General features: G+C 39.2%; 1 protein-coding gene across 5 annotated transcripts in view; it reads right to left on the minus strand.

Moving 5' to 3' along the window:
- Window positions 1-15,481, minus strand: part of ANO10 (anoctamin 10) — a 257,869-nt gene that overhangs the window by 65,182 nt on the left and 177,206 nt on the right. For 4 of the 5 annotated variants that reach the window (XM_073333329.1, XM_073333325.1, XM_073333326.1 and 1 more), the window contains one exon: window positions 3,020-3,136. The exons of the other annotated variant lie outside the window; for it this stretch is intronic. In XM_073333329.1, coding sequence (XP_073189430.1) covers window positions 3,020-3,136 — 117 coding nt within the window. The remainder of the gene's footprint in view (window positions 1-3,019; window positions 3,137-15,481) is intronic. 5 annotated transcript variants of the gene reach the window in all.

Raw genomic sequence — 15,481 nt, forward strand, 5'->3', positions numbered from 1 at the left:
AATTGGAGGGTTTTAGTTCCCACTGAAATGCAGAATGCCCATCTCTCAGTAGGATTAATAAAACAAACCCTGAAGACTTGGGGCTCAGGCACATATTATGGTAATTCATGCATAGATGTGAGGGTGAAAGTTTAAGTCTTAACAGCTGACAATATATTCATATTGAACCACACTCAGTAGATTTCAACCAGCATATTCTAATCAAAGGTGGTTTTATTCATTTGTGCTTAAGGTTTCAGTGGATGAACTAGTTTTGCCTGTCTACAAAATGAAAATAGAGAAAAGGAGCAACTAAAATAGAGCAGCAGTCCTGCTCTTTAAAATGTTAAGTAGAGGATATGTAAGACCACTGTCAACGCCTGGTAACTTCAGTGAACCCATTAGAGAACTACAAAACTAAATTGTAGAGCTTTAGATTCCATTTTAATTTAGATTTTATTTTTTATGCTTTTATTGTGGAAGACTATCTTGACCTGGATAGGGACACACATCATATAAGACCATGTGTTTTTAATAGTGATGGCAATGTAATATTTCAGGGGTCAGTTTGGCTGAAATGAATATAACATTTTGCCAGATATCACAGAAGATTTTTTTTTGTTAAGGTGTATTCTCCAACTTCACTTGAAGATCACAGAGTATGGACGATTACTCACCTATAACTGATGTACTCTAAGTATATTGCCTCTGCAAATCAGTAGTGACCATTGGGACAATGTGAACACTAATGTTGTGTTGATATGAACATTCGATGCTGCTTCCCCAGTACACTCCGGTTCATTTCCACTGTATAAAATACCATCTAAGGACTTTGAAGTGGCAGGGAAGAAAGATGAGAGTGTGTGAATGTGTTAAGAACTATGGGTGAATGGGACTTCAACTCTGAAACTTTGGGGGTTTTCCCAACATTGGGTTTGGGTATATTTTTGCAAAGTTTATGCTTGTTTTGTGCTTGTTTCTGTGAAAAATTATCACATTCATGCACAATCACAGTCCAATATATGGGACAGACAACACAGGGTTAAGTGGGGGTTTTGTTTGTCTCACTTAGTTTTATTAAAATCCTACTCTTAGTCTGACAGAAGATGAGGAATGAAATCCTGGACCCAGTAAGTCAATGGTAAAACTCTCATTTGACTTTAATGGGCCATGATTTCACCCAAGATTTCTAAGACGAGCCAAAAACTAACAAATGAAAGCCCACCACCACAATTAAAATACTCACATGAAAAACCTAAAATTCATCATAATTCATATGCAACTTTCTGGTGACTGAGGACACAGCGGTCCCAAATACCTATTTTTATGGATAATTGGCCTTTGAAATACTTTTTTACGTATTGGCGATTATGAAGGTTAAGATGGAAATCCTCATGTTCATAAATAAAGCAAAGAAATCAAAAAAGGGTTATTTTCATAAATGATTTCATGCAACATTAGTTTAATTCAGTGTAGACAGACAGCTATATGCATAATGCTTATTGTAATCAGCTACTGCATATACTTCACATTTTAGCTTACAATATTACAAAATTACATTATTTGCTAATCTTTACCTGGAATTCTGCTTTCTGTAACTGGATCATTCAGCTAAATATCCTCAAAGTCAAATATTTTTCAGAACCTACAGAGGTCCACCCAGTTCCTCCCCCACATAGCTATTCTTCTTTCCACTAGGTCACGGATTTTCCCTTATGATTTATTTTCTTTGTAGAGGGTAGCCATACAGGCATGTTCTACCTGAGAGATCTCTTCCCACCGCTTGAGGTTACCACATACTAGTTACTTTCAGTTATGGCTTCCACTACTGTCTCCTTGTATGCATTTGCCTCTATAGATTCTGCAGTAGAAAAATCTAGCTCATTGTTTTCCTAAAGGATACATGTTACTTGCAGTGGGGGAGGTTTAGGTTGGATATTAGGAAAAACTTTTTCACTAGGAGGGTGGTGAAACACTGGAATGCGTTACCTAGGGAGGTGGTGGAATCTCCTTCCTTAGAAGTTTTTAAGGTCAGGCTTGACAAAGCCCTGGCTGGGATGATTTAGTTGGGGATTGGACTTTGAGCAGGGGGTTGGACTAGATGATCTCCTGAGGTCCCTTTCAACCCTAATATTCTATGATTCTATGATACATACAGCTGAAATGTAAATTATACATATATATATAAAAATAATAATGCTAAAACTGTGGTAATAAAATGTAATCTAGTTTACCTTTTTCACATAATGTCCATATAATTCTTTGGTAACCTTCCCCCAAAACGATTGAAATGATTATTTAAAAAAATCCATGCCAAGAGTGCTTACAGTAACAATATTCCTCCATACAGTGGCCAACTACAATTTACACGTGATGCCAGTACAGTGAACACCATTTCTTATAGAGAGCTTTTCATCCATAGATTTCAAAGCTCTTTACAAAGGAAAGTAAGTATCATCATAAATAAGAGAGTGGGGTTTTTTTAAATGAAAGATACCTGACCCAATCTGGCAAATTCAACACAAATTCATGAGATACTGTCAGGTTAAAAATGTTGATCTCTGTGTTACTAAACAATAACTGAAATTATTAGAATTTAAAGTACTTTTTAAAATTTAATTTACTTTTCAGCATTAATGCTGTTTACTTTTTGCTTTCCAATCAATGTGAACAATTAAAATATACTAATCACTTTCATATTTATTGATAGGCATTTTCATCTGTTTCTGTTAAACACTGCTTTATTTTGGTTGCAAACAATACAGAAGGATAGTTAAACTCCAAACAAAAATTATTTAATTGGAATGATCAATGACTAAATCACTGAAAGCTTTTGCATCAATAATAGGGTTTTTTAAAAACAATTTTTAAATTATTTTACATTTTAGATTGATACTATGTATGTCCCTTAAAGATGCTAATATCGAATGCCATGCAACTGAAATAGAGGATAGTACTGACAATTTCCATTTCCATAATTTATCTTTGCTTTTGGTCCCCCAAACTAGTACATTTGTTTCCCCAAGTCAGTTGCCCATACCTGCTGTTTGAGAGCTTCTAGAGATTCAAATTCCAACCTGGCCAGTTTTATCTGGATATCCCGTGGTTTATCAGGAATCACAAACGCCATGACAAACTTCAATGCCAGTAGAATATGCTGGGGGAAAAAACAAATTCAATACTCTATTATATAGTTCATGGCAAGTAAAGAAGAATAATACAAAAGCATTCTGCAAATTTTAATTCCAGGATGCCTAAAAATTATTTATTGTTAATTATGTGAGAAATAGTGATGGCATACTATGCCACGATTACTCCTGACTTTTCCAGCTCAACAATTATTTATACTTTGCAAATAAACACATATTTCTATTAGGTTTGTTTTTATTATAATCTTATATTTTCACTACGTACTGTATAATTCTTCTTTATTTATACATTTGTGATTCCTGATAAAAATCAAACTATTCAGGTTGATACTGACCTTGTTGGAATTTGAATCTAGGATAAGAACTGTAGTACATAGTGAAAGCATAAGATGTATATGTCACAATAGATTTACATGACATAATACAATGGTAAAATGTGCCAAACAAAAATAAGTAACAGAGTTCCTGTCCCAGAAAGAGTATAATCTAAAAGTCCTTGTGGGTGGACTACAAAACAATACAACACAACAGGGGTCTGGATTTTACAGCTGGAATGATACACAGAAGCGGTGAACTGGCCAACATTAATTGAGAGGATATTCTAAATATAAGGAGTGGAAGGAATAGGCCAAATTAGCCATAATTATATAGCAAAGGATTATAGAAACATTTAACCCAACAAAGACCAGAAAATTAAAAGTTAAACTTAATCCTTGTTCATCACTCTTTATATTTGACCTAAAGATGCAGCACACCCATTAACGCTTGTTCAAAACAAGTCCCAAGTTTTCAAGACAGATGTTTATTTTTTTTTGGGGGGGCACACAGATGTTTGCACGAGCATCTAAGCTAGAGCCCCTCAAAATTTACCCTACTGAGGACTGGACTGGCAACTTGCCATGAGTCTGATGGCAGCAACTTAGCCTTGATTCAGAAAAGCATCTCTATACAGGGAAACTTAACTTTAAACACATGCTTAAGTCCCACTGACATCAATGGTACTTATACGCATGCTTTATATGGTATTTATATACATGTATGCCCAACTTTTTTCCTGAATCAGTGCTCTAACTGTCATAAAATGGAAAAGAGCACTGACTCATTTTTCTGAGAATACAAGTCCAAGAATTAAATGTTCCATCTTGATGCAGTTGGCTGCACAACACAAAACGCTAAGCATCAAGAGTAAAGATGTGGGATGGGAAGAGCTAGAAATAAATCACCTGGTATAATGCAATGGAGGTAAAGGACAGTGGAGAAATGGAAAGAAATACAAACCCACACAATGGTCATGTGGACTATGCAGCAATAAACATACTTTAACTATAAACAGGCGAATACTGATAGAAAAAAGAAGAGGTAATGGTAATGATTAAGACAATACCAAAAGTTAAAAATGAGCCACATACAAATTATACAAAATCAAATACAGAAAAAGAGTGAATACATTTAGGGAATGAAACTTACAGTCTAAGAAATAATAATTAATCCAAAGAGGATAAAGAAAGGCTGAAATAGAATTTAATGTAAATACAACATTTATTAAAAACTGTACATACAAAGTTAGAGATTAAAGAAGGAGTCAGAACATCAGCTAAGACATGGCAAAGAAAATATTTATTTATTTCGACTTGTGCAATCCCATTATCCTTGACAGTAAACACAAGCAATTCAATCCTTAATACCACATTACAAAAAAATTCTACTTTGACATCATGTCAACACTGAAACACTCCCTAAAGGCACAAAATTTTCCCCTTTTCCCACTCAACATGGCAGAATCTATTCCTGAGAAAGCCTAAGTAAACACATAGGTCTGCTGACAGAGGAGGTACATATTGCTAAAAATATCATTTTTTTCCCCTAACAAGTTTACAAAGAAGAATGAGGGACAATGCCTTCCATGGAAAGATGAAATACTGAAGGAGGATAGGATCAGCTAGAACAAGAATTAAGAGAGACAATACTCTAGAGCGGGATAAAATCCATCCCAGTACTCAGATGTGACAAGAGATACATGGGGAACATTCAACTCATATCTAAAACCATTTTTTTGGATACAGGAGAGTTACCAAGGAAGATGCAGACTTAAAATCTTAATAGCAGCAATAGGAAACACACTTGAAAAAAAACAGGAATCAAACATAATACAGTAAAAGCTGTGTTATCCAGCCCTGTACCAACCGGAAAGCTCTATAAACGGGCATTTCTAATCTTCATAGAAAGTCCGGTTTACAGTGCAGTTGGCACGGGGCCGGAAGGCTCCTTATCTGACTCCACATGGCTCCCCAGAAGCAGTGACATGTTCCTGCTACTCCTAGGTGGAGGAACGACCAGGAGGGGTTCAGAGTGCGGGCAGGGGTGTGGGGCACAGGCTCTGGGAGGGACTTTGGGTGTGGGAGGGGGCTCGGGGCAGGGGCTTGGGGTGTGGCAGGTGACTCTGTGCGCTGCCTCCGCCTGAAGGTGCTGCCCCGCGCAGCTTCCATTGGCCACAGTTCCTGGCCAATGCGAGCTGCAGAATCAGCGCTTGGGGTCGGGCGGGGCAGTGCAGAGAGCTGCCTGCTGTGCCTCTGCCTAGGAGCAGCAGGGACAGTTCGCCGCTTGCAGGGAGACACCGGAGGTGAGGGCCCCCTGAATTCAGCACCCAAAACCCCTCCCGTGCCCCAACCCCCTGCTCAAGCCCCCTCCCACACCCTAACTCCCTCCCAGAGCCCGCGTCCTGCACCCCCTCCCACATCCAAACTCCCTCCCTCTTAGTTAACCGGAATTTTTCACTTACCGGCACCCCCCATTTCCCCAACATGCTGGGAAAAAAGCTTTTACTGTATGTAATCAATTAGCTAACAGCACTGGGCTAAATTTTGTTCTCAGTTATACTGGTGTAACCTGGAGAAATTGAGTGCAAAGTTACAAAGATCATACCTAAATTTGACCACCATATTTTTAAATACAAAAAATGTATCAGCAGATGAATCCTTTAATAAATGTAAATGGGTTTATAGTCTAAAAATTTCACAAATGCATTTTTACAAGGACCTTTAGAATTCATACCTGAGGAAAAAGGTTATTCCTCAAAACTGGAAGACTAAGTACTACTAACTAATGTATTATCTATTTTAAATTATATAATATAAAACATATGAACTTGATAGGACAGTATGCATAGCAGTTTCTGTTTAGATAGTGTGTCTTTTTTTCATTTATAGATCATGGATGACCATTGAGATCATCTAGTCTGATCTCCTGTATAACATAGGGCACAGAATTTAGTAGCATTTAGTAGTAATTTAGTAGAATTTCCTCTTAAAAACAAACAAACGAACAAAAATAGTGACAGTCCAGAGAATAAGATTATTATATCAGTTTCCCAACCTGAGGAAATGAGACACCCCGGAAGGCTACTTTTTTTGAGGGTGCAGGAGATTGGGGTAGAGGAAAGTAGTGGAAGACGAAAAGCTCCACAGCCATGGATTTTCTGCCACTACCACTCCACACATGGTCTAACCAACCTGCTTCCAAAGCTACAGATAAAGCAGCAGGAGGTTCCTTCAATTTACGTGTACAGCTGCAGGTTCATGGCACTTACGCAGCCAGGCCCAAACTACCAGAGGATGTTCCACACCATGAGCAGCAAGTAGTCATAGATTCACAGACTTCAGGAACAGAAAGGATGTCTATAAACATCTAATCAGACATCCTGCATAACACAGGCCAAAACCCCCTCACCAGTAATTTCTGTATCAAACCCATAATGTCTCTTCGAGCTATAGTATATCTTTTAAAAATAAATTCAATCTTGATTTAAAGACTTTAAGTGATGAAGACTCCATCACATCCCTATGTAAGTTGTTCCAATTGTCAATTACCCTCACTATTAAAAAATTGTACCTTATTTCTAGTCTGAATTTGTCTGGCTTCATCTTCCAGTCACTGGATAACATCTTTTCCAGCTAGATCAACGAACCGGCTCCTACCAGAAATTTCTTCTCTAGGTAAGTATTTATAGACCATAATCAAGTTAACTCTTAACCTTCTCCTGGATAAACTAAATAGATTGGGCTTCATTAGTCTTTCACTATAAGGCATTTTTCCAAAACTTGACTAATTCTTTTGGCTCTTTTCTGAACCACTTCAAGTTTGTCAACATCCTTTTTGAAGCGTGAGCATCAGAACAGGACACAATATTCCAGCAATGGGCTCACTAATGCCACATGCACAGGTAATCTCTACTTCCACTCAATATTCTCCTGCTTATACATCCAAGGACCATATTCACCCTCTTAGCTACTGCGTAACACCGAGCGCTCATGATTAACTGGTTATTTACCATGAGCCCTAAGTCCTATTCAGAGTCACTGCTGTCCAAGAGACAGTCCCCCATCTTATAAGTGTGACTTATATTTTTTGCTCTTAGATGTATGACTTCACATTTGGATGTGTTAAAATGCATGTTTTTCATGTGTTTTGGTTTCGGGGGGACATGGGACAGAAAAGTGGGAGCAACCTAGGAGGCAAAAGGGTGAACAAGAAAAAAGAGAAAGAGAAGGTTATCAGAAAAAGAACTCATGGAGCTAGGGGACATTGATGGATGCGGGCAGGGGATTTATTTGCAAGAATTACAATTTCAGTAAAAAAGTTTGGGCACCAGCAGGGCTAACCTTTGGGTGCCTGAATCCAATTGCTGTAAACTCCTAGCCATTTCCTTGTGAAAACAGCCTTGAAAACCTAAACCACCAGCAGCTAACTACACTTCCACAGCAGGAAGCTGAGACGTAACCTAAATTTCCTCTCTTAGAGTCTGCTCACTTTTTATGTAAATATGTAAATTAAGTTTGAGGGGTCGCCAAAGACTAATCTCATAGTGATTTGATGAGGGAGGATAGGAATTGATTAGTGGGCTTTATAGACTCAGACTTTAAGGTCAGAAGGGACCATCATCTAGACTGACCTCCTATACATTGCAGGTCACAGAACCTCACCCACCTACTCCACGCTTACTCCCTAACCTCTGTCTGAGTTACTGAAGTTCTCAAATCATAGTTTAAAGACTTCAAGTTACAGAGAAGTCACTATTTACACTAGTTTAATCCTGAAAGTGACCCATGTCCCATGCTGCAGAAGAAAGCGAAAACCCCCTAGGGTCTCTGCCAATTTGATCCAGGGGGGAAATTTCTTCTTGACCCCAAATATGGAGTTCAGTTAGACCCTGAGCATGTGGGCAAGACCCACCAGCCAGACACCTAGGAAATAATTCTCTGTAGTAACTCAGAGCCTTCCCCATCTAGTGTCCCGTGTCCAGCCATTGAGGACTTTTGCTACTGGCAGTCGCTGGTGGGCCACATGCCGTTATAGGGAGTCCCATCATACCACCCTCTCCATAAACTTACCATATTCAGCCTTGAAGCCACTTAGGGCTTTTGTCTCCACTGATCCCCTTTTTTATTTTGGTTTGGGTTTGTTTGTTTTTCTAGGGAGCGGGGGAGTAGAGAGAACAGATTGGAAGAGGGCAAAAAAAATGTTTGCAGACCTGCTCAAAAATTCTAAACCCAGCTCTGAAAACCACTAAGTAATTTTGTTATTTACTTTTAACATTTGAACAGTTAGATTTTTGTACCAGCCAAAAAACCCCTGTAAACAAAACTCTAATTTATCAAGAGCTCAGTCTCCATGCTTACTCCATTCATGACCTCTTAGAAACAGGAAGTTTTATTGTTTGTAAACTGTGTAGAATTAAGTGAGAGGTATTTATCATGTGGGTTACTGTCCTTTAAAAGTTTGTGAGCTTAGTTAAAATGTCTTGGACTTTAAGATGGTAAAGTGAAGTGCCATTCCACCCTACAGAACCTAGTGAAAATGTTTTAAAACATTAAGGACTACCAAAAACAATTTTAGGAGCCACAGCTCCACTTATAACACCTTTCCCAAAATGAATCCACATTGGTTACTGTTAAACCTACTTATTCCTCCTACTGCATTCTCCCCACTTCCTAACATGCAATTCAGAAACAACATTATTAAAAAATATGGGAAAATATCTGAGAAATCTAATCAAAATCCACCAATGTGGGTGGGTTAGAGCCAAGAGAACATTTTAAAAGAAATTGTATCTAATTTCAAAATCTAACCCTTGAATAGAGCTGCAGTTGACTCAGGAAGACCAAAGAACTGTTCTAGAAATTTTCAGAAGAGTAAAAAGAAATAGGATGCAGTATTCATTTTATAGTCCATCTTCATTTTAGTATTCCTTAAACAAAGCTAGTATAATTTTACAAAGCTGACTCAAATACATCCACTGTCAGAAAAACTGTCCCAAGAATAGGCTAATAGGTCACAGATATAACACAGCAAAACCCTTCCAAGCAATTTACAATGATAAAATTAAAACAAATAAGGGATCTGAATCTATGACAAATAACGAAACAAAACAAAAAAAGAGAAAATGTATACTCTGATGAAAATCTGCTGCAGAAATAGGCAGAGTTGTAGTAACCTCTTTAAAGCATTTATTTAAGTAGCTTCCTATAATCAAAATTGTTTACAAATAAAAAAAATACAAAACCAAACTGTTATTTTAAAATGAAACTATTAAAATAAGTTGTTTTCAAAAACATATCCCACAAAATGATTACAGGGTGAGTGTGTCTTTGTATGAAAAAAACAGGATAATAGTAACACAAGCTGTATGCTCCCTAGTGCCAACAGTGAAGTACTCTCCTACTCTGCAATCTGCCAAGCGGGTGAGGAGAGAAATGTCAATATGTCTCTCACCCTTGATAATTGCAGCACTATCAAACTCTTTGTGGTCTCGTGCCAGGTGCTCAGAGAGCTAACGGAGCTGTTCTATTCTACAAAATCTAGTGGCATAAGCTACAAAGGCAGCTGTGTTTTGCAGCAGTGTATCCCCAACCTTGTTTCTTCTGAAACGGAAAATGCAAATTAGGGCTGAATTCTTGGCATTTTAAACAGCTAATTTGATTTCTACAGTGGTATGACTGCAGTAATGCTGTGTTCCCATCAGAGTCTAGCCACCATTGAACAAAGAAATATATGCAAAAGCAGCCTTTTCTGATAAACAGACAGATTACATGACAAATCCCAATCTGGAAAGAGTTTAATGAAGTTTTACATCAAACATTTGTCCCAGAATGTACCTGTTTATTAATAAATTCCATTAAAATCAGAAATCCAGTAGTCTAGACCTGCAGAACTAGTATGTGTGATAGAAGAAGGCATTCATTGGTTATTCATTAACTGGGAACCCTACACAAGATTCCCCCTCTAAGGTTAGGTGACTTCAAGGTATTTCTCCCCTGCATGTTCAATACTGCGGTATACAGAACATCTTTGGGAGTGTTAATGAATGCACCAGAATATGATCATTTTACTGTCAAAGTGCAGAATATGTGGTAAATATAAGGAAGTCATGTGATCTCCTACTGTTGCTGTGTTAAACTCAACTAAAATCAGGGCTAAGAACTGATACAGATCAGAGATAAATTAATCTCTTTCTAAGGAGTACTTGTGGCACCTTAGAGAGTAACCAATTTATTTGAGCATAAGCTTTCGTGAGCTACAGCTCACTTCCGATGAAGTGAGCTGTAGCTCACGAAAGCTTATGCTCAAATAAATTGGTTAGTCTCTAAGGTGCCACAAGTACTCCTTTTCTTTTTGCGAATACAGACTAACACGGCTGTTACTCTGAAACCTAATCTCTTTCTGTGGCTTTAAAAATCTGATGACTGGGCTCCAAGTTCTCTTAACTATACTAGATAAGGCTGATACTTTGAAATGTTAGTAAAAAGTTTAAAATAATAAAAAAAGTATTTGCGCTTAAAAAAGGAAATTCAGTTAAAGGTACAATACAAGCAAAGATATAACTTACAAATGCCAGAAACTGGATTACATTTAATTGCTTGAGTAGACAGCAATAAAAGAAATCTATTAGAAAACATTTTTGTAACGCATAAAAAGAAAGCATGACTAAACTTTTCTTCCTGTTTTTAAACTAAACTACATTAATTAAAGAGTTTTGCTAATTGAGTAGAATTACCACAGCTGAAGGACTCTAATAATAGGGGACCGTCTTCCACTTCAGTGATAAACGCTTCTTTTAAAACCTCACATCCCCTTACATTATTAGAGAATCTTTTTACAAAATGTGAACTGAATCTGCTTTGGTAAAACTGCATGTTCCTCCTTTCAGAACTTGCAGCTTATGCAGGAGAAGTTACTTGCCCAATGCAGTAACTGTAGTTCTTTGAGATGTGTTCCCCTATGGTGCTCCACTTCAGGTGTGCATGGGCGCCAGGCACCTTTGATCAGAGATTTTTGGTAGAAGGGCCTGTGCATTTGCTCTATACAGCTAGTGTCCTGCACCAAAGCTATACAGGGCTGCATGAGCATACCAATCTCAGTTCCTTCTCTACTGCAAAGTCCCATAAAGGAAACTCTAAAGCAGAGGGAAGGAGGGCGGGTAGAGAAACACCCATAGGTGGACACATCTCAATGAGCTAGTTATTGCACAGAGTGAGTAAGTTATCCTCCTTCTTCAAGCAGTGACCCTAGGGGTGCTCCACTTCAGGTGACTACTGAGCAGTACCCTCATTAGGGGGAAGGGGGGTTGGAATTGAGTCTAATACTTTAGATCAGCGGTTCTCAAACTGTGGGTTGGGACCCCAAAGTGGGTCGTGACTCCATTTTAATGGGGTTGCCAGGGCTAGCATTAGACTTTCTGGGGCTTGGGGCTGAAGCTGAGCTGACCCCATGCCACCCCAAACTATGCCCACGTTAAAAAGTGAGGGGACATGGCTCCTGGCCCTCCCGATTCTGGCACCATTTGCTAGGGGCGACCCAGCTGAGGGCTCCTACCATGTGCTGGGCTCCAGCAGCTAGTCCCAGTCAGGCTGGGACTTCCTCTTCTCCTGCTGGGGCCTCTCCTAGTGACAGGTCAGACCCATCTCCGGCTGCAGGAAGCTCCACAGCTACTCCCTATACATTGACCCCTCCTCCCACCTCTGGGAAGCGATTGGGTCAGGAAGTGGGGCAGGAGTGCAGAGCTTCGTGCAGCCAGAGGAGGTTCCCTCTTGAAGAGAACCGAGTGCTCTTCCAGTTTATGGCAGTAATGAAGAGGTCTACCTTTGGAAGACTCCAAATCTGAAAAATGCAAGTGAGAATCCAAGGGTCTAGCTCCCATTTGAAATCTTGTGAGAAACGTCTGCTGAGAGCATCTGATATGATGTTCTGATTGCCAGGAAGGTACACTGAAGATAGGTGAATATGACTGCGTATGCACCAATTCCATAGTTTTATAGCTTTGTCACACACGGAAGATGGTCTCGTTCCTCCTTACTGATTGATATAAAACATGCGAGCCACATTGTCCATCATGATCTTGATACACCTGCCTCTGTTCAATGGCATAAAACGGAGCCAGGGATTTCTGACTGCTCCGAGTTCCAGTATGTTGATGTGTAAGGTGGTCTTGTGGGATGACCACCTACCCTGAACAATATGAGTATCCAGGTGAGCTCCTCATCCCCATACAGATGCATTGGTTATTATTAGATAATAAGTCCAGATAATACTTAGTCATGCCATGAGTGCATGGTACTGCACTAGATGACCTCTCAAGGTCCCTTCCAGTTCTATGATTCTATTACAACAGTTAGGCTAGATAAAGAAAATTATCTTTTCCTAATGTTGTCATAAATATAAAGGGAAGGGTAAACCCCTTTGAAATCCCTCCTGGCCAGGGGAAAGCTCCTCTCACCTGTAAAGGGTTAAGAAGCTAAAGGTAACCTCGCTGGCACCTGACCAAAATGACCAATGAGGAGACAAGATACTTTCAAAAGCTGGGAGGAGGGAGAGAAACAAAGGGTCTGTGTGTCTGTCTATATTCTGTCTTTACCAGGGATAGACCAGGAATGGAGTCTTAGAACTTTTAGTAAGTAATCTAGCTAGGTACGTGTTAGATTATGATTTCTTTAAATGGCTGAGAAAAGAACTGTGCTGAATAGAATAACTATTTCTGTCTGTGTATCTTTTTTGTAACTTAAGGTTTTGCCTAGAGGGGTTCTCTATGTTTTGAATCTAATTACCCTGTAAGGTATCTACCATCCTGATTTTACAGGGGGGATTTCTTTATTTCTATTTACTTCTATTTTTATTAAAAGTCTTCTTGTAAGAAAACTGAATGCTTTTTCATTGTTCTCAGATCCAAGGGTTTGGGTCTGTGGTCACCTATGCAAATTGGTGAGGCTTTTTACCAAACCTTGTCCACGAAGTGGGGTGCAAGGTTTTGGGAAGTATTTTGGGGGGAAAGACGTGTCCAAACAGCTCTTCCCCAGTAACCAGTATTAGTCTGGTGGTGGTAGCGGCCAATCCAAGGACAAAGGGTGGAATATTTTGTACCTTGTACTATTTTGACCTACGCTGGCAAAGATAAGCTTAGGAAGTTTTTCATGCAGGTCCCCACATCTGTACCCTAGAGTTCAGAGTTGGGGAGGAACCTTGACAAATGTAAAACAAAAATTCCCTGTGGGAAGGGTCGATCACTATTTGGAAATATGTATCTTGTCAGTCAAGTACCAAGAACCAATCCTCTTGGCCCCATGAAGGGATTATTGCTGCAAATGTTACCATTTTGAATTTCTGTACCTTCACAAATTTATTGAGGAGCCAGGAAGTACCTTGAATAGAACTACTTCTCTCTGTGTACTGGTTCAATAGTTCCCGTGGTCAGAAGGGAGTTGATTTCCTGTTTTAGTAGGTGCTTGTGAGAGGGATCCCTGAAGAGGGATAGGGAAGGGGCTGGAATGGAGGGAAGGGAGGTAAAATGGATCTAGTATCCTGATGCTAAGATCCCCAAGACCCACTTGTCTGTAGTGTTTGCTCCAAGGCATGTGAATTTTTGTAGCTGAGAACTCAAAAGGTGGGAGATGACTTGGACCCTCAACAAGCCTGACAATATGAGTTTTCAGATTATGATCAGGTTGTGTGTTCGATTCAGATGTGGTGGTCACTCTCTTCCTCTGGAACATTTCTCTCTTTCTTGGGATTCTTTGGGGCTTTGAAATCTGGCAAATAGAACAAGGCAAGATCTCTGAGCTGTATGGGACTCACTATATCTCCTTTTATTTGCAGGTGTGTAAATTCCCTGAGACTGCAGAGCAGTCCTAGAGTCTTTTAAAGTATGTAGAGACTTGTCCATATTTTTGGTGAACAACTTGGAATTGTCAAAGGGAAGTCCTCTGCTGTATTCTGTATCTCCATTCAAAACCACAAAAGCTGAAGCCAAGAAGCCTTATGCAAGACAACTGCCATAAAGATGGAACAATAAGCAGCCTCAGTAATGTCCAGAGAGGTTATGGGAGGATATTCTGGCCAAAAGCTGGCCCTCCAATATGATTGCCTGAAATTGTTCCCTCTGTTTTGGTGGAAAGTGCTCAAAAAATGAAATAACTTGGAGACGCTGATAGATACACTTTGCCACAAGTGCCTGACAGTTGGAGATCCTGAATTGCAGAGTTGTAGATAAGTAGGATTTACGACTTATTAGGTTGAGACATTTTTGTTCCCTCTTGTATGGCATTGTTTTAGCGTGGTGCTGCTTTCCATACTCAATTACTACCTTGACAATGAGGGAACTGGGAAAAGGATGGGAAAACAAAGACTCAAAGTCCTTTGATGAGACATAATATTTTTATCAGCCCTCTTAGAGGTGAGTACTTTTGTAGGGTTATACCAATTTGTCTTTGTGGAATCTAACAAAGCCTCATTGATGGGAAGGGCAATTTGAGCAGATGACGTTGTAAAATATCCATCAACTTGTGACGCAACTCCTTGACCTTCTCCAGTGTGATCTATAAGGAGTCCTGGGATGTGTAAGCACCACAAATGTTTTTCCAGATCTGCTGTTTGATTCTAGCTATGCGAATGCTCCATCTATCAGTTAATTAACATTTTGATTGTGCCAGATGATTAAATTACACACACACACACACACACACAAAACCTTTCTGGAGATAATTGTGCCATTGTCAAAAGGCAAACACATTTGGTCATGGTGACCTTCCTTCCAACTCTAATAAAATTACTCTTCCACAGTGAAGAAATGAATATTGGTGTTACAGAAGCAGATAGAGCTTCCTACTTGGCAACCATTTCTATTTCTCAAACACTGGTAAATAGATGTAGAAATCATAGGATGTACCTTTTCATTGCCAACATGCTGCAGAATCTCTTGTGCAATATTCCAACACTGCTGCGGGTACCATGCATAAGATATGGTTGTGAGACATAAGGAAAATGATATAATGCAAGGATTCAATAATCACCAGTAGGCTTACAGAAAG

Source organism: Lepidochelys kempii, chromosome 2, assembly GCF_965140265.1.
Source record: "Lepidochelys kempii isolate rLepKem1 chromosome 2, rLepKem1.hap2, whole genome shotgun sequence".
Taxonomy (NCBI): Eukaryota; Metazoa; Chordata; order Testudines; family Cheloniidae; genus Lepidochelys; species Lepidochelys kempii.